We start from the raw sequence: 21011 nt of genomic DNA, 5'->3' as shown, positions 1-21011 counted from the left end.
TTTTTATTTTAATTATTAGGCTTTCAATATTTCGAAAACCAGGGCAGATATCGAAAAATTGTATTCTTATTTTTCGTCTAGATTCATGAAGTTATAACAAAATTCAAAAGTGGAAAATAAGGTACAAATACTTTTTACCACAAGTCAAACTTGTCTTGGCGCTCGTACTATCTTAAATAAAAGCTTTTAAAATGTTATCTATTTATCCTACAAAAAATCATGCATAAACTAAAATGAATTTGCATCCTTTTATTTACACGAGTAAGGCTTTTTCGCCCACGAGTAAGTTATTTTTACAATAGAATATTTTCTTTGAAACAACTATTTGCTTCTCATTAATATTTAATTTTTTTCGAGGTAATTTTCTTCTTTTGTTAATACAGTAGAATTACAAAATATTGAAACGTACCTTAGTCTGTTATTTTTACGCTCACCAGAACCATTTAGTTAACTGTCTGTTGTTTTAAAAAGCCTTAAAAAAAACATTGAATTCTCACGAGAGATCAAATCAAACGAATTTACAAGGTGTCCCAAAACAACTGGATTGGATATATACAGTTTATAATTCTGTTCCTAAATTAAGACGAAAATTCATTTAGCGTCTCTCTGTTTTTCCAATTTTGAAAATATTTTATAAATAACTAAAAAAAGGTATCGGTTTTTCTCTTGGTTCAACATGGTATGAAAAATGGAAAGTTTCGAACTATTTTTGAATAATTCTTATCTGATTGACATCAGGTAGGGATGAAATACGTCTTGCACCTGAAGACGCTTGGATCAACTCGTTATACTAGTGCACTTTAACCTTTTTAAAACCATTTTAAGAAATTTTTTTTAAATAATTTTGTATGCCCTTTTAGCAATACAAACTACAATCGCCTGGAAGTTTTGCCGTTGCTAACACCGTGCCAGATATTGTTCTAATAAAAAATTAAACTCATTTTAGTGGAACTATAATTTTAGATTATTTTAATTTTAATTAAGATTTAGTTCTGTAATTAAATAACGTAATTTTAATATTACAAACGTTCTCAGATGCTAGACACATAGTTTCAGTTGTCTTAAATGAACTCTCGAAAACGTGCCTAGCTCTCACATCAGTAAATGATGTCCCATTTTAATATCCTCAGCTCAATTTTTTCTTCAGGAAGGGGAATCATATAAAATTAAAATCACTTAATGCCCCTACCTTTTTTTTTAAATTTTTCTTCAGCTTACACACTATTTCTAAATTGAGTTTCAAAAATGTAGCAGGAAATTGTTCGAATTTTCCAGAAAATCATTTTTTGGAAATGTTTCAATCAAATTTCTTAAGAGTCAAAAAATACAAGGTGGACAAATTTAGTCTATCATGGCCAATTGCTCGTTATGTCGTTGAACAATAAAAAGAGTACTTAAACAAAAGTTGTAGAGTTTGATGGGAGACGTCGTGTTCAGACATCAGATTGAACCGTGTTCTGCAGATTGCTTTAATAGTCAATTTAAATCCTAAAAAGTAAGAGATAAGTAGCACTTTAAATTAGAAAGTTGATCCTCATAAAAAATCTAGCATTTTTTATTTAAATCATTTTTTCGAAAATCGTTAGCTTTCAAAGGAAATGCGACTTTATTATAATTGTATTTTATTGAAAGAAAATACACTAGTTTTAGAGAAATTTTTTAGACAAAAGTTATCAAGGACAATAAAGGTCATTCGTCTATGTTAATAACCTTTAAGTCCAGGTAAATTTTCTGTTCATTTGAAGATCAAAGTCAAATGACATTTATTCTAGAATTTCAGGTCAAAGCTTCAGTGTCCTATTAGCCAGGACAATTTTTGGCTACAGAATTTTTCTGTTGTAAGGTTAAATTTTCTCCAAAAGCTAATTATTTTTGAAAAAATGTCGATTTTGTTATGAGGATTAACTTTCTAATTTAAAGTATTATTCTATCTTTTACCTTTAAGAATCTAAACTTACTATTAAAGCAACCCAGAGAACCAGATTCAATCGGATGTTAAAAAATTTCAAATTGAAAAAGAAATGTAAAATGCTTGTCTGAAAAATCTTGAAAACTGTCCCGTTACTTTTGTGACACAGTGTATAACCAATAATAACAGTTTAGTAATAAAACCAAATTCCCTATAATATTATAAATAATAAAAACTTTATTACCATGGATATAAATTAATAAATTTTGTTTTTTCTGTTCCCACCCCACCCTCACAGGTATAATAAATCATAATAACATAATGCCAAAGCCAACAACATGTGTGATAAATAATCGAGCTTTTTTCGTATTCGGTTCGTTAGTTGCATTCTATATGCCAATGGTTATAATGGTTGTAACATATGCATTAACTGTACAATTATTACGGAAAAAAGCACGTTTTGCTGCACAACATTTAGAGGGTGATCAATTCCGACGGCTGGGCGGACGATTAGCATTAAAACCAGATCGTGGTGGTAACAGTAATACTACGACAGGTGGACAACAACAACCGCATCAACAAATATCATCATCTTCATCATCATCGTCATCTACACAACAGAATCATATCTCAAGGATAATGTGGCGAACGGCGGGTGGACATCGACATCATACAACCAAGTAAGATAGAATGTCAGTTTTTAGTATAAATAAAATTAAAATAAATTAAAAAAGTCTTTTAGTTCTTACTCAAAAAATTACAAAAAAATGAAAAAAAAATTTGCTCTTAAGAAACAAAAGCAAAAACCTCTCGTTAATTGAAGGTTAAGGCCTCCTCTAGAGATGCTCAACTTTCTCTATTGGCCATGATCACCAGCCACTTTTATTATGCCATCAATTTTTTAACTAAACATTCCTCTCGTTTTGGCTGCCCAATTTTGTCTTTAAAGCCATCCAATGTTGGTATCGCTTGCTGATTCGGTGGGTGTTATGCTTATTCCAATATTGTTTATAGTAAGCTGAAGTAGGGGCACTCGTTCTGATAGGCCATTAAAACATATAATGTTCTTTTAATATCGCTTATTTACAATAAATTCTACGCCGTACAAGCCCGGAGTCTGTCCTATATAGTAAAAAATGAAGTCTTCATGTTCTTCTGTGGAATTTCCAAGTTGTGTGACCTCAGAGAGACCAATGACGTCATAATTTATGTTTTTTAAGCTTCTTTTAGGCGAAAAAAGAAATTCAGTAGGCGAAAATAGAATAAAATTGTTTTTTTCTCTGAATTATCCTTGTGTTGAGGTAAACTTATCTTGGTGTACATCAACCGGATTTTGATAATCAATTCGGCAAATTTTGGGAGAACACGCATCTAAAACAGTGCAGTCCAATCCCCCATGAAACACCCTATATATCATGGGTATAGAATACTAAAAAAATATAAGATAGATGGAAAATATTGTACAGTTATCCTGTTATAATTTAATCAATGTGGCGATAGGCATCCGGTACGGGTCTAGAATTGTCAATACCTACTCCAGAAAGATAATTAATTGAATGAAAAATTATTATTATATTTCGAGTAGTACGAAAAAAAGTAAAATATATAGAAAATAATTCGAACAAAAATCTTTTAGATTCATATAAAATGTATATAGTTTATATTTTGTATTGGAAAAGTTCCAGTCTCATATCAATTTGCACCTATAACAAGGGATCCTGTGAGCCCACCAGCCTGGGCTCACCCGGAGATGAGAAACCTTCGGAATAAAGTTGCTAATAAAATATCTCTCTCAGGATTGATTGGTCCAAGGTTTCAGATCCAAACATTCAGAATCTAACACCCTGCAGATTTCTGCAGGTGCAAATAACATGTATGGAGGTTTAATCGTCCTCCTTACAAGACCTACATGCATGATCCTCAGAGATTCCCATGTTATGAAGCTGTTAGTTTAATCGAAAGATTCCTGTCAAGAGTTCCACCACTGTTCTCAACTGTGCTATAGTAAGTTTCAGGCGAGAACAGTCGAATGTTCTGCACAAATTCCCAGTAAATAAGATGGGCATGTCGTAACCATTCCTTGCTTTGGTAAATTACAGAGCATCTTGCTATGTGAAAGACAGGCCCATGTGAAAGAAGCATTTGAGATGACCCCTTTCATGCCAACGAGTCCGCTATTTCATTCCCTTCAAGGCTGGATTGGCCCAGTACTCAGATCAGTCTGTCTGTGTTAGTCATTGCCAGGCGCCAGACGTACTTAATTTTAAAAAGAAAAGATATATCAAAAATCCATCCATTTAAAAGTTCGTCATGGTTTTCTAGCTTTTAAACCATTTTGATCACTTACTATTTTTCCTACAACTTCTATTTTGTTTTTCATTTTTATTTTGCTCTGTTATTATAGTTCAACGTCAACATCCACAAATATACGTTCATCGGCAGGAAATCATCAGGCAACCAGTAAGACATTATTGTTAGGTAACAGTGGCAATGGAAATGGGAAAAATACCAGTGGCATGAATGGTGGGAGTAATAATACAAATAGTGTAGGCGTTGGTGGATGTGTGGGTATGGGTATGGGAATGGGAATGGGTGTTGGTGGTGGTAATAGTAATTCAACAACAACACAACATCACCAACGTAGTATTATGACATCATTGAAATCAACAAAACCACCATGTACAAATAATGGCGGATGTACATCTGTAATGGATCAAAGTACACAAACACCAGAGAATATTGCACGTGAAACACGTAATTTTAAATTACGTTCATTAAAATTACAATTAAATAATGTTACACCGTCAACGTTAAATTTAAGGTGAGATTTTTTTCTGTTTTAACTTTTATATTTGATATTTTTTTAAATGAAGTAGTCCCACTTTATCTGATAATAAATGCCCTTGCAATTTAGACCGTGAGAGAAAGTTACAGATTTTGCGTATTTTTAAGGGTGTATGAGCATGACAGACTTAAAGGCTCAACACTTTTTGTATAGGTAGAATATCGAAAGCTGAATAATCAAAGCAAATCTTCAATTTTCAATATTTGGAAAATTACGCCAGATATCAAAAATTTTATTCTCACTTTTCATCTTATATCGTCAAGTTATAACAAACCTCAATATCAAAATTGAAAAAAAATATATTTTTTTATTTGTTTACCTGAAGTTACTTGATCATGCAGGCTCATATATCCTTATAATCGAAAATACAACTACTTTTCTATTTCGAATATTTTTGAAGATATTTATAATCAAAACTTTCTCAGAATGTCCAAAGTTTTTATGTTGATCTCACATTTTATTTTATGCATCAAAGTCTTCATTTCACCAAAAGTTTACCTTGTATGCAAAAAGCTACAGGATGGTGAGGTAGTACCAATGCCAAATTTTGAAGTAACTCCCAAGAGCATAATGGATTTTAAAACCCCTCATAATAATATCATTAAAACAGATTTAGGTACATTGTTGTCAAACTTGATTTCATTTTAATACAATTTTGTTAACAATATTGTAAAATTATTATTCAAAGTGAAGTAAATAATTTTTAACCAACTTCAAAAATGAAGAGGGTTTAAATTCGACATACGTAATTTTCTCAATATAAATAATAACTAGCTTTTTCTAGTGGCTATCCTGTATCCGTGAATAAAAAACAAACCACAAAGACAAATTTCGTAGAAAAGTAATGAAAAATATATAATTTTTTGCTTAAATTACTATTAGGGGAACATGCCTTAAAAAAAGTTGGCTACTACTTAATGATGTCTTCAGTATTAAGAGAACATCTATAAAAATTGTTATATTTTTTCGTTAAAATTATTTGCCTAGCCTAGATTTTTCCTAAGTGGTATTTTTTTAGACCATTAGTCTATTTTTCGCCAGAATAATGGAATTTGATAAATTAAGAAGCAAAATGGGCATATATAAGGATGTAATGACTGTTGTTATGGACCATGGGACACACTCCTCACCAACATACGGTGATGCAGAACATAGTACATCTTTATCACATAAGAATACATAATAGTCCGATTCGTACTTGACCAAATTATTATTGGTACTTATCCTTAAATAACATAAAATGTCAAATAAAATATTTTCTATGTATAGATTTTAGATGTATATGTTCCTACCAAACCTACATAAATATATGGATCAGATTGGAACATTGGATTTAAGGGTGGTCTTGAAATTATTAATAGAATAATAATAATTATCGTTTGTTAGTAAATGAGATTATGTATACTAAATACATTACGTAGTGATCTACAAGAAGTTTTGACTTTAATGAGGGATGAATACCTCATTTTGTTATTGTTATTCCATGATTGAGTCCTGGCTGTTTCATACTTGAATAAGGGTGTTTTTTTATAGATTCACATCTGTAAATTGGCAACACTTTTTTGTTTGATAAACTCTTGGATAGCAGACAGTTGTTTTGTGTATAGTAATGATACTTAAAATTATTAAAATATGGATGGCTCTTGAAATTATTTCGGAATGAATGTGCCATAATTTCCAGAATTATAAAGTTATCGATTCAGTTCTTAACTGTAACATCCATCACTACATTTATCTTTTTCTGTCACACTTGAGTGGTGATGTAATTATTTCTAATAATTAAGTATTGGTATTTTTGAATATTAATTATGAATATTTAATTGCGTTAAAATTGATTTTATAAAGTAGGTACTAATTAGCCTAAAATATTCAATAAAAAATATACTAATTCATTTTTAAATCGATGAAAAAAAAATTAAATGACATGTGCTTTGGAGTTACCCTTAAAAATTGAGTTTTGTAACAGAGTTTGCATGAAAGTTTGTAGACGATTTTGTTTCCAAAATTCAGAGAATGATTACAATTTATTAGCAACGCGGCGAATAATAACGAGACGAGTATCTGATTAAGTAAATTATTTCCCTCTTTAATTAATTTAGTAACTACTCTTTTACTAAATTATGTAAATTATTGAGCCCCCTCATTTTTAAAGGGTACTTTTTCTCACTTTTTATGCCCTGAGAAATCGGAAAAGGACTAATTAGGAGATTTTATGAACACCTATACCAAAATTTAGTTTCATCAACATTTCTAAGCGTTACAAAGTTGGGACTAAAATTAGTATACTTGAATATACAAGTGAGCCATTTTAATCTATACATCTTAAATTTCGTTTTATAGTTAACCAATCAAAAAATAACTGAACAGAAGTTGCAGAGTTACATCATGACATCTACAAAATGTTCTGTCATCAACTGGACCTAGGTTTTCGGTTCTTTTAATAGCGAATTTATGATAGAATGATAGAAATTGATTCTCATAAAAAAAACTAACAATTTTTGTTTAAAACATTTTTTCGAAAAATATAATATTTCGGAAGAAATGCCACTTAAAAATATGTTATTATTGCATTTAATCGAAAGAAAACGTTCCCCGCTGCAACTTTTGTTTAAATTTTTTTATTGGTTAACTACAAAACGAGATATTTAGGTGTATAGATTAAAATGATTCATCCTGTATGTTCCATATATACATGTTTTCAAATTTAGAGTCAAGTGTAAAATTATAGCGTACAGTCCTCGATCAACTTTAAACCAACATTCAAATCACAGTTAAAATTTTTAACTTCCCGCTAAGAAAATAGGGAATTTATTGTTTTCTTTGTCATCAAATCCTCAAAAACTCAGGTGAATAGAATCATAAAACTTTGATTCCCTTGCAGGATCTCCAAAAATAGGTTAATCTCCAAAGCTGATTAACTCTGCCTTTTTCAATATTTGATAAATGAAATTCTCTTTTTTATCTATTCTAATACAAAAACCTTTTTCATTTCAAATATTATATAATAATGTTTTTCACTAGTTATTAAACTTAAACTATTATATAAACAGTGGTGACATTTTATACTTTAAATCCAAATAGATTATCAACCACCATACTTTTTGGGGAAAAGGGATTGGTTGCAGTGGTATTTAGGTAGGTACATTGTAATAGAACAGACAGCCAAACCAAAACTTACGTATGGTGTATTCTATTCAGTGATATATATAACGTAAAAACAAAGTTTTAGTTAACCAGATCACAATACTCTCTGACTATGTGATAAAAACTTTTTTATGAATTTGTGAATTTATGTTTAGTAAATCTCTATTATTTTAGCCCATTTATGAAAAATCTGAACTATTAGAAAAGAACAAACTTCAAACTTTATGGGAATCGACTACCAGTTAAATTATCTGAATTTTAACTTAAAGAAAAATAAAGAGCAGTTTTTGAGTTATTAAGTTTTTTTTTCCACTAAGAGATTTATTCAGAATACTTAAGAAGAACTACAATATACGCAATATTCAGACAATGTAGATGGGACACACAAAGATTACAGAGATGATGCACAAAGTTTTCGATCTTGAAAGACGGTACTAGTAAAAGCATTAGTTTCTTTGAATGACTTTTCGAATTCACACTATTGCTTCACTATATTATTAAGAGGGCTTCACAGTGCAAAGGAGTTAGAAACGATGTCTCGCTTTCTCTGTCTCTGTCTAGCTATTGCCATAGGGAGATCTTTGGCGACCTCTTCGATCGTAGAAAAGTCCGTTGATGACAGAGCACTTGTGCTGTTTTTATGATCTAAGTGTGTGCCATCCAAGAGTAGTCATTTCAACCTAACCGTACCATTACTTTTATCCAAATTTCAAGGAAAATGAACTAATAACCAATCCGCCTTTTACCTTATACATGAACCCCCTTCTTTCCAAGAATGGTGTGCTGGATAATTCAACTTTGATGATAAAGAAAGTCAAAATCCTGCAAGGTTTGGAAGAGCAAGACTATTGCGTTCATGGATATTCCTTGAATATGAAAGACTACGAGAGCATTCTTGAATTTAGATGTATGGGTATGATTGCAGAAAAGGCTTTTGAATCATTTAAAAAAAATACGCTTAGTACAAGAATGAATGGAAAGAAGAAAGGATTATGATGCTTATACGTTTATTTGCAATCAAATTACAACATCCAAGTAACCATACAAAAAAAAATTCTTAAAATGAAGGGCTAAATAACTAGAACAATCGAAAAACTTTGTGTGCATGTCCGATAGAAACTTTTTTTTTCGAATTAGATAAAGTTGTATATATAGTGTGAAACAAGAGGTTACAACACATTTCGATTATCATTATGACACAAAAAAAGAACTACCACCTAAGTAGTAGCAATACCGGATAAACTGCAAGAAATTAAAACGATAAAATTAACACTTTGAAGTTTTGTCTCGGAACAATTTCCGCATTTAACTAGGCTGCATATAGCTATTTTAGTTTAAAACTTGTCTTTCTTTTCCTACAAAAAGGGCTCTATATACATACTTTTTGATTCGGCGACAAGTCTACCCGATGAGATAACAACGAAAATCTAGCAGCGACACTGAACTTCACATTCAGTAGTTTTCCTACCTAGTTCAAGCTGAAAATGTGATATTGTTTGTGTGTACTTATACACATGAGAAATGAACATGATATTTGAGACTTTTTCAGAGCTCTTTACTTCTGCTCCCTAGGTGTGTAATATACTAATCTCTCGTCCAGGTGGAAAGTGTCTACTTTTATTCGGCTATGCAAAACGAAGTTGCTGATTTCCGCCTCCGCCGAGCAGAAAAATAATATGCATACGACGGGAACAAGTAAAGAAAGTCTCAGATGTCATGTTTGTCAACAAACTCGGCTTCGCTTCATATGAGGCGCATATGCGACAATGTTGCCTACCTCTAAAAAAATACCCCTTATTTTTTTCTTTCATTTTACCCCAATAAACTAACTGGATATTTAATGGGGGCTATCCTGTACATAATGTCGTATGTTTGCTATGTTATCGAAACACAACAAAATAATAAATGACGACATATTAAAACAAAAAATATATATAATTTTGAACTTCATTTTCTCTGTTTTGTTACAGATTTCTTGCTGGACGTAATAAACGTCGTGATTTAGCGGCAAATGCTGTTGCCACCGAACAGAAAGCATCAAAAGTATTGGGTTTGGTGTTTTTTACATTTGTTTTATGTTGGTCACCATTTTTCATATTAAATATATTATTTGCTGCATGTCCAACATGTCATGTACCCGATCATGTTGTTGACATATGTCTATGGTTAGGTTATGTATCATCAACAATCAATCCAATCATCTATACGGTATTTAATCGAACATTTCGTGCTGCATTTATACGATTATTGTTATGTCGATGTCAACGGTAAGTTTCGAAATTTTTTAAAATTATTATTTAAATAACAGAAAAAAATAACACACTTTTTGTTTTGCATAACTGTATGCTTCAGGTTAAATGTGGAGAAAAAATCGAATGAATCTTAGGGATTTTTATTTATATTTTGTCATTTTTTGATATTTCGATCTTTCTTCATTTGAATAAATCATTATTTCGCTTCTTCTTGGGTCGAGACAATTAAGTATTTTGTGATGGTTGATCTCTTAATCTTACAAAGATCATTCGCAAGCAATCATAATTGCATACCATACTTGCAACTTTTATGCCTGTCGTCTAACGATTCCTGTCAAAGAACTATGATGGAACCTGGGCTCTGCTATGATCACATTGAATGAACAAGTCTCCACCATCCCACATGCGTCCGCCATATTTAGGCTTGTTCGTTTAAGTATTAGATAAGCGTATTATCCTCATTTTTTCGTCTCATAAAAATTTTTTTTTCGTAATCAAAAATTTCGACTTTCTCGTTTCTGTGTACCTACTTTACTCTTTCTTTGAGATTCATAAAGTACATTATTTTAATACTTGAAAATATCGCGAACTTCCACAAAGGTGCTAATGAGAGAAGTGGATAAAAACGTTGATGCCCTATATTTTTAGATGAATTAAAACGTCCAATTTAGAATTTTGAATCAAAACTTCGAAGTTAACCTTATCTATTGTGAAAAACAAAAAAAGGCAGTAGCAATTCATAAAATGGGATCCGTTTTAACGTATTGATGAAAAATAAAGTAATAAAATCCTGTTCATCTGCTATCGTGGAACGTAGAAAGCTTCTAGATCTATAGTTTTCCCATAACGAGTTGGTCAAGAGTCCCTTTTCCTAAAAACTGGGCAAAATGATAGCTTCGTTTTCTCCATATTTAACCTAAATTCCATATGTGTTTCAAATCATTGGGCATTGTATTTTTGTTAATGACTGTTGTATTTTTCCCGTCGAATTCTCTATTTAGAAGTGCATGCAAATAGGTCGAAATAGAATATTTCCTGTAAAGTCCAGAATATGTTTCTGTGGGAAACTAGACAAAATGTTTCGAAAACGTATGCAAAAACAAAGTACTCGTTAGTTTTTGCATAGTCTGTTCGTGTTTTGATATGACACTGACAACATAAAGTCAACATGATCTTTAACGAGTTTTATTAAATTTATCACTTTAATTTTCTAGTTCTAATATTATCATAAGACAAAACAAATTCTGGACTGATTCAAGCATATAGAATCCACCGCTTTCGAGGCAGGCTATTGCACAGTAATTTATATAATAAAATTTGTATTTTGTAAGTGGCGTCTTGCCAAACTCTTCTTACACTTATTATTATCAAAAATGTGATAAGGAAATAATTTTGGATAGAGGTTTCAACATTTACTTTGATATCTCAACAAATGAAGATGGATCAATGTGGTAAATTACTTGCTGAATCTCCCATTTTCTCGTGTAGTTTTCTAATTTTTTTCTGGGTTCCATATATCTTTTAATATTTCATCAAAATTAAGATGATGACCGTTAATGATTTATAATCAATTCGCCGTAAAAAAACATATATTTCACAATCAGTGAGCTTTAGAAACTATGTTCCTTCTGAAGTTCCGTTCCCTTGATGTTCCGTTTAACTGAGAAAAAGAAGACTGAACTTTTGAAAGAAAAGAAAAAGACTGAACAACGAGGACCTGGTCTTGTGGTTATGATGCACGCTTTTTATGAGTAAAGTCATCAGGTCAAAACCCATCAATAGATTTTTTTTTTATTTTTAAACAATTTTTAATACATACCTTCAAGAGAAAAGAACACGTTTCTTGCCGGGTGTCTCACAGCACCTCTGTATCTACAATTTCCTGCCGACAAAGCAGGTACATTAAGTAATTTTTCTTGGGACATTGTTTTGAATGTAAAGTTCAACGCAAATGACTAAACATTATAAAGATTTTTTTGGTTTTTGTTCAAAATTTTTCAAGATATAAGAAATTTTGAGTTTGGTTGAAAAAGGCTACCACATCGGATGCGAGACGAGTGAAGTAAGTAAGGGGAGCAAAGGTTTGGTTTTTTAAAGTTTTTTCAAAATATGAGAGTATCGGCACGGATCAACTAATGAAAATGAACTGTTTAAATAACTTGTATAATTGACAAAAATTTTCATTTATTACAATGCTAATGCCCATTGATTTAGGACACAACCTGTATAAAAATATATATATAATAAATATTTACACAATAATAAATACTTGACCACAAACATAATCCATAAAAAAATTGAATTCCAACTCACGTACAAAATATAAAAAAATATACCCACGAAACAATCAAAAAACAATAATTTATCAAAATATTAATCATACACATATTCAATTTCAACAAAAAAATAAAAATAAAATCAATAATCAATCAATCAATTTACAGTGTGTTGTAAAATTATATTTCATTCATTCAGTCGAAGGCAATAATCAATTACTCATCAAAGCGAGAAAAAAGCTCTTACTGTCATAAGTTTGGTCATACTTTCCAGTTTTGAACGTATTCAGTAAGAAACTTTTTGTGGATATCACCATAGTGTGTATTGCGTTGAGGGAGGAGTAACATTAGCAATAGTTATGGACAAATCAATGCAGTATGGGCGTCAGGCCCATACTGCTTGGCGATACCCACAATACTTCTGGTGGATAGCTCTATTCAATACTGTAATATTACTCATGCTAACAAAGATACTACAATATCTGTCTCTATATCATACCTGCATTGTTAACGCCATACATTTCTTACCTTAAATTAACTTTCAAATAGTTTTCTCGGTCTAAAGAGAAAAGAGTTTGACACTTGAGGGAACATTTCAAATTTGATTTTTTGGAAATATTTTCGAAAGGGAATGAAAAATCCTAAGATCAATAATAATTGAACTCTTACAGAGTTTTATTTTGTTTTTGACACAGTTTTTTTCGAAATTCTTAAGCTGGCAACTGAAACTTGTTACTGGTTTGATCCATAAGCGTCGAGGTTCCCAGTTCTAAAGCACAGCCTCTTCTGTTACAATAAATGAGATAAAGGATCCCACAATACTAGAAAGGAAAACAACAATGCTTTCTGTGAAACTTTTTCTAACCCATGCTAAAATGTTCTTTGGATCATTCTGATCAAAAGCTCTCACGGCTACAAAAATTTTTAACGAGTAGTTTCTTAGCTGTGGGTGATCTATTTCGAACATTTTGGGGGCAGTTTGAAAAAGTTTCATAGAGAGCCGTCATCCTATATAATATTGCGGGGTCCTTTCAGCCGGTACTACTTTTCAAAAGTCTTTTTGCGAACAACGAATATTTATTCTCTTATTTCCATCAATCAGTAAGTGCATCTCAAGGCTTCACTAAATCGACATGAATGAAGTAACTTTGTCCTAAATTTTTCCTACAAGCCTCACAAACTCGTATTCCGCTATTGAATTTCACTGGACCTATGAGAGACACTTCGTTATAGAAATTCGCTTTTATTTCACTCAAGGTTTTGATGGCAATCTTTTGCTTAATGTTTATAGAAAAAAAACTGACTTTCCTCGTAATATTTCTGTTTAAAATTAGAAAATTTCTGATATCTTCTCTTTATTTGTCTAGAAACATTTCTAAGGGTTAACTTTTTCATGACACATTAACTTTCTTTCGAATTTACTCTGTACTTTCTCTCATTTATGAAGCATAATTTTACAACACACTGTCTTAATAACAAAATTTTCTCTTACACTTTTTTTCTTCTTTTCAATCAATATTAAAGGTACACATCTGATGTGCCCCGTTCACGAGTGGTTTGGGATAAACGAACAGGAATTGGTCGATGTAGAATCTATATCGAAGATAAAAATTTAAATTAATTTTTTGTTCTGTTTTTTGTTATTTAAATGAATGAAATTATTAAATAATTGTAAACACATACAAAAAAAAAATATAAATAAAATTGAAATAAAAAAGAGAATTATTAATTAATAAATAAATATATTTATTTAGTAATTGTATTAAAAATCGTTTTATTTATTTGATATTGAACAACAATTAGTATTATTATTATTTTTTATCGTTAATACTTGTTGATAATTTTTTTTTTTTTATGTTTAATTAAATATAAATTACTGCTTTTATGATGTCAGATAAAAACATTATTTACGTTATGGGTCACACGTAAAGTTTGGCAATCCTTAAATTTCAAAAATTAATTAAAAAATAATAAAAATAAAACGATACTATTTCAAGTTAGAGCTTATATTATTAGCAAAAAGCTTAAACCATGCAAGCCTTTCGATTGTTATTGATGTTTTTTATGATACAATGGCCCATACTTTAAAGACCACTTAAAGATACACTCATCCCAGAAAAGAAATCCGTGTCTTTTGCCTTAACTAACTTGGCCACAGGTGCTCTAAAAACATGCGCAATTTTTGCTTTGTAACTCAATATTTACTTATTTATTTTTATGCATGTTTGTTTACTAAATTTGGTATACAAATTTAAACATCAAAGTCTTTCGATTGTTATTGATGCTTTTTTATGAAACAAATAACTTGTCTAGCTAATCTTAACTAAGGAGAATGAAAAAAAGCTAAGGTTTAAGGTACGCTACGGTTATATACATAAGATTCCGAAGTGAATGCGGGATTGGAATCAGAAATTCTAGGATATTTGTAAAATAATAAAAATACCGTTTTTCTTGATGCATCGCACGTGTCACGTCTCCTTTATGAAAACTGATTTGCTGACCAAAACGAGCGATTTTTGCCCTCCAAATTGATGTGAATTCCATAGACGTTTCAGTTTTCGTTCACGATATAATATTTGCATGCGGCAGTCGTTAAATTTTCGAGACAAAACTTGAACAAACATATATAGCTTTTCAATTCCAGTTTAATCGACTCAAGACCATTTTTCAAATTTTCGGAAATATTTCGAGATATTGGAATTTTAAAGCACTCATGGCAGTGTAAAATCTTACTGTCTTGAAACACCCATCGAATTTGAGGGGAATATTGAATCTTTCTCAATAATTTTTATAAAAGAAGTGTGACATCTGCGGTGCGTCAGTGCCTACTAACCCTTCGGTGCGTTGGTCAGACTCATACTTATCATCAACTATATTTATTTGTTGTCAACTCGAAATTCATATTATAGACATCATTCATAAGTTTGTCATTATTAAATTTAATTAAATTACGAATTGATTCAATTATAGGTGATTTAACAAGTGTCATTTTTATTATGTTATCCTTATACTCCTGATCTTTATTTATGACTTGAGTTTCCATTTTATTCTTTCTTCTTTGAAAAAAAGTAATAAGTTTATGAAAAAAAAAATATTAAAGGTAGGTATATGTGAGTTGCTTATTGACGATCATCACTAGTGTTTAGCGCTACAATTAAAATTTGCCATTTTATCGGAGCATTTCTGTTCTAATTTTGTTTAAAACGTCTTTTATAGAATAACATTAAAATTAAGGTTGGGCGGATATCTAAAGTAAAAAGATAAAAAATTCACGAACATTTTAGTCCGCCAATTACAGGACAGAATTAAGATAAGGTTATGTTAGAGTGGCTGTCCTGGAAAAGGACACACAGCTGAGGTGCTTTGTCGTCAGCAAACTTTGGGTCGAAGAGCTCTTAACTCTTCCTCGTGGCAAGAGCTGGACTGTGACAGAGAAGATGAGACATCGTTTCTTCTTCCCCCTCACTCTGCCAGCTCCTGCAATAGTCAAGATACACTGCCAGACCCAGGTGTTCCCGCTGACTCCCGCTTAGGCAGTGTCCTGTAGTAACCGCAACGATTTAGTTAACAGAGGCCCTTGGAAGTGATATGGAATGTTCGGAAAGCCTGCAATTATACTCAGATCATATCTGTCATTTCGCCCAACAAGTACGTTCCAACCTCCATCTAAAATTGGTAATTTTTAAGATATTCTCTTTGAGAAGCAAGTTCTAGCAAGCTCGTCGGCTTCACAATTTTCGAAAGCGTGTCTGTGTCCCGTTAACCCATGCCAGGCTTATATTCATTTGTTCCGTCAGCTCATTTTAGGACGTTCGAGTCCTACCAGTGCTACTACAGGGTTACCTTTGAGGTAAGGTAGACTGACCTGAAAGAGTTTAGCGCTGTTTTGCTATCGCTTAAGAAAGTAATATCGCTGCACATGAGAGTCAGTCAGTCTTATATACATGCACATACTTCATAAATAGCCATCACTTCGGCTTGATACATGCTACAGTGATCCAGCAGCCCGAATGATAGCCGTGAACAGAAAGGAGTCAAAAGGTGATTAATCATTAATCATAAAATCATTTTTAGTAATTAAATAATTACGTTATTCCGATTACTAGTGATGTTAGATGCTATGTAAATTTAAATAATTATTTTACAGATTAAAATTTTTAATGACTGTTAAAAAAAAATTAAGAGTGTACTGTAAAATCGCAGTATACTCTCCGTTCAACCTTAAGACGCCTTTAGAATAACCCTGAATCAAAGGCATCAACCCGTCTAATTATATAATTGAAATTTTCCTCATTAATACTGGTTAAACCCATTCCATTCAACCTTTTGAACTCCAAAAATTTAAAACGTTTAAGATTTGATTCTATAAATAAACTTTTTATTTTTTACAAAACATTTAAAACAATTGAAAACTAATTAAATTTATAATAATTGTTAATTAAACCGATATATTGATTGAGATGAAATAACTAAACAACAAGAGAAATTTAATTAATAATTATTAAACTTTGAATATGTGTTGGAATTAATTACTTATTCTTACGTGTTGATAATTAATTAAATAAAACATAATTATTGTTTAATTAATTAATTTATGTAATATTTAATGTTGAGAGAATCTATTTTTTTGATAATATAAATAATTTATTTGAATAATTTTTTTTTAAATTGAGTAAATAACATGTATAGGTTGTACCGAAGAAATAGTCTTACAAAAAAACACAATTTCTCCTGAAAAAGTGTTTAATTGCTAGAATTGATGTGGCTTATTATTTTGATGTTCAAACGTAAGATCTAGACTAAATATTCGTCAAAAAGTAATCTTTGTTTGTAGTTTTTTCGTCAGTCAAATATTCCAATTAGGCTCAAAGTATCCCTAATTTGTTTAATTTCATATATCTTGTTTTGTCTGCAAAATTACTTTTTGTAGCAAAAGCGCAAACTAAAAATGTTCAAATATGTTTTTTAAATTGTACGGGTTCATATTCTTTACAAGCGAAATATCGATTACTTTGAAAATTCATAGCAGCTTAAGCAATGCATCTACAATATTATGTCGTTGAAATCTATATCTTTTTGCAACATTTCGTGCGTTAGAAATACAATAGGGGGTAATCCTGATGTCAAGAAGGCCATATTACCCATAAAAATGTAAAACTAGGCTTGAAACCATGATTAAATTTGAATTTGAAATTAAAATTGATTAAAAAACGAAGAATTTATAAGCAATCATAGATTGCTTTCAAAAGTTGCCCTTCTATTTGTTGCAAAGCAAAGTGTTATATGTAATCTCTATGGCAAAATCCACGTATGACGTCAGTAGCGGATATCTTCCTTTTTGTTTAATTTGGAATGTTACAACGTTCATATCTTGCATACTAGTAAAGATTTTTAAAAAGCAACTTCACTTTTTTATTCGTGAAGTGAGAATTCTTCAACTGAAGTGATAAATACAATTTAGTCCGATTCCCTGTTACGATTTGGCTCTTTAGACGAGGCAATTTAACACAAAAAACGTCAAAACCTCGAAAATTTCCGAAATAAGATGGATCAAGACAAAAATGTATCCCACTTTTAATAGAATGTATATATCCCCTAGTAAATAATGAATAGAAAGTGAATTTTTTCAATATCTTTACGTCTCATGATTGTTATAAGCTTTTGATTAATTCCTAGGTCCCTAGGTACTCCGAGAAATTTTTTGACATCACATTTGTGTTCAGCGACTCCAATAACCTCCCTGTTACCATTTTCAGTCTATTATTTTTTGTGTTGAAACTTTTAATCATGTATACGATATTTATTTATATCAAAGTCTCTCGATTATAATTGATGTTTTTAATATGATGCATACAGCGTAAACTAAATATTGACAAATAGCTTGTCTAGTAATCTTAATTAAAGAGAATGGAACAAAATACAATCGAACCCGGACTTGGATTCATGCCAAGCACTCTACCAATTGGGCCATTCGAGCTCTAAAACTCTATTTGGTACATTATGGACGGATTTTTTTTTCTTTTGCTTAAACCTGACGAGATAAATGAACGAGGGAAATTACGTCCCAATAATCTGGAATATTCACAAAGTTTATAAATACGTTCTAGAATCTAATGCAAAAACCCGCATCTCGCAATCCATCTTACTTCGGAAATTTTAGAGTAAAAATGCTAAATTTCCTCGTCTATTTGTTAATTGAATTAATCAGACATTATTCTTACTGGTGTGATTGTTAATTTTTCCCCTAACCAAATAAATTAAATTTTATAACATCATAATTAAATCATTCTATTTAAAAACTTTGTAAACAATAATTATTATTACGTACCTACGCAGAACATTTAATTCAACAGGTGGAATATTACATTACAGGTGAAGAATATTCATATTTTTATGTAATAACAAATAATTAAAGAATTTTAATTGAAAATAAAATACTGAATTTATTTTTCTTAATTATGTATACACATGAATATTCTAGTCAGGTATTTTATTGTACATACATTTATAAAATATTGTTTTTACCTTGTCGGTCTGGCTTAATTGTTTTTATTTATACATTTTCCTTTTTAATGGGGATGTTTCGGTGGCATGCGACACGAAAGTATTGTGATAATTTTAAGGTACAATGTCCGTAAATCTACTTTTTTACAGAATGAAAGAAAGTAGATACAGAAAAGAAAGACTAAAGCACTTTTGACTGCGCAGGTCGGTCTATAGTTGTTTTGACAGAAAATCGATTAATAGTACTTTTGACTGTAAGTTTACAGTCAAAAGTGTTTTTGACTGACGCTTCTGGTTAAAACTAGTTTTAATCGCTAGAGGGGACTCTACGAGGGGGTCATAATTGGGGTCGAGTTAGCACAGGTCTGCGAGCTTTGTGACCCCTGCAATAGCCCAGTGATTGCATCGACCCACGGGTTGAGGTCGAGTTAGCATGGGTCTGTGCATTATCTGGTTTTTTGGGTAACCCTATGATTGTGTTGATTCACTAATCCACTGGTTGGACATACCTTGAATGCGGTGGAGTTATCATGGTTCTATCGGTTTTTGGGATTTTTGGTTAAACCTGTGATTGCGTTAATTCACGGATCCACGTGGAAGTCGTTTTTGTACCGGGTTCTTTTGATCAAAGTTTTTTTTTGGAACCGGATTGTTCTTGTTCTTGTAATTTTACCGGAGTCGTTATGGCCGACCTGTTTTGGTATCAGTTAGTCAATACTGCTTTTGAATTGCTTCATTGGGCAAAAGTTATTTTTGACTGTTATTTCAGTAAAAAGAAGTATTGTCAATAACCTGCGGTCAAAGGTACTTTTAACTGATTTTTCCAATTAAAAGTTCTTTTGACCGGTTAGGAGTTCTGGCAAAGAGTGTCCGTGTATATAGCAGGACATTAAACCTATATATACGACCCTTAAATTATCAACTAAAAAAATCCATTAAGGTAGCCCAATTCATAGATATACTTCTGCTAAGAATTAGAAATAAATGGTGTTTTTATCCGGTTACCTCCCATATGCTTGGCTGTGGTAATACAATGTATATAGTTGTATTTCGCAATCAGAATGGCTGTGGTAATCTGAGGAATAAAATATAGTAATGCCGCGGTAATAAACATACCGATTTTCGTTAAATATTCAAAGCGATAGATATTGCAGACCCAGATTTTTTGCGTCAATCAATCTCTACAGATTTTATCTTTACCAAAACACCAAAATTTTGTAGAGCACTTAAGGCCGTAGTATTTCTTTTCTTCGAATTACAAAAGTACAAAAATTATTTTTATAAATTTTATTTTGTCAAATGAAGGATTGGGCGAGCCAAGAAAACTTTTGCTGTAAAAACATTGTACCAACGGAAAGAGACGAAATTGTTTACAAATACACGTGGTTTCGTTCTTGAAGCGTTCATTGTTTCTAAACAAACGTTACAAAAAATCGTATAAAGTCACATTTGTCGAACATGCATGGCCACATTTGACTTGTCTATTCTATGCCTAATAGCTCTATAGATTCAACTCCACACAGTAATGTGATAATTTTAAAATAATCAACTTTACAAATCCATTAAAAAATTTCTTCGTTATCTTTATTTGCTATTTTACGTTTTTTGTCGCAAATAAAATTAAAAAAAAAGGTGAAACATAAATATTTCGAACAGCTCTTCTCAGAAGACACAATGTTTGTTTTTCACATAATGTTTTTTATTAGATTTTACAATTAAAAATAATGGGTTTTTGAATGGTTGGGTAAGAATTTTACTTTTGCAAATAAACGCTGTTTATGTGCAATTTATTTGTAAATTTTCCGTTTAAAAGTAGCATCATTAAAATGGGTAATCTTAAAAAATATTTTTTCTATGTTTTCCCACAACCGGTAATATGGTCTTTTTTTCTTTTATTTAAATGTGTTGCAATAGTAAAAGTTTTTTTTTTTATACATGAAATTAAAACTAAAAGTCTCATTAAAGTTAAAAGAAAATTAAAAATCAATAATTTCTTTGTTTTTTTCCACCTTCATAAGAAAGAGACTTTTAAGGTTCAAATTGATGCCTGCACTACATCACGAATTCCGTTGGCGATTCAA

General features: G+C 31.1%; 2 protein-coding genes across 2 annotated transcripts in view; one reads left to right on the top strand and one right to left on the bottom strand.

Moving 5' to 3' along the window:
• The window catches only part of LOC123300882 (26S proteasome non-ATPase regulatory subunit 1), an 868403-nt gene that overhangs the window by 211375 nt on the left and 636017 nt on the right, over nucleotides 1-21011 (bottom strand). The gene's annotated exons all lie outside the window — the stretch shown is intronic.
• LOC123300910 (5-hydroxytryptamine receptor 2C-like) overlaps nucleotides 1-21011 on the top strand; it is a 136567-nt gene that overhangs the window by 106402 nt on the left and 9154 nt on the right. Inside the window, exons 3-5 of the mRNA XM_044883588.1 lie at nucleotides 2208-2508; nucleotides 4593-4730; nucleotides 9869-10165. Coding sequence (XP_044739523.1) covers nucleotides 2208-2508; nucleotides 4593-4730; nucleotides 9869-10165 — 736 coding nt within the window. The remainder of the gene's footprint in view (nucleotides 1-2207; nucleotides 2509-4592; nucleotides 4731-9868; nucleotides 10166-21011) is intronic.

This window comes from Chrysoperla carnea, chromosome 1 (assembly GCF_905475395.1).
Source record: "Chrysoperla carnea chromosome 1, inChrCarn1.1, whole genome shotgun sequence".
NCBI classification, from domain to species: domain Eukaryota; kingdom Metazoa; phylum Arthropoda; class Insecta; order Neuroptera; family Chrysopidae; genus Chrysoperla; species Chrysoperla carnea.
The sequence above is the reverse complement of the archived record's forward strand: the minus strand, read 5'-3'. Positions and strand labels throughout refer to the sequence as shown.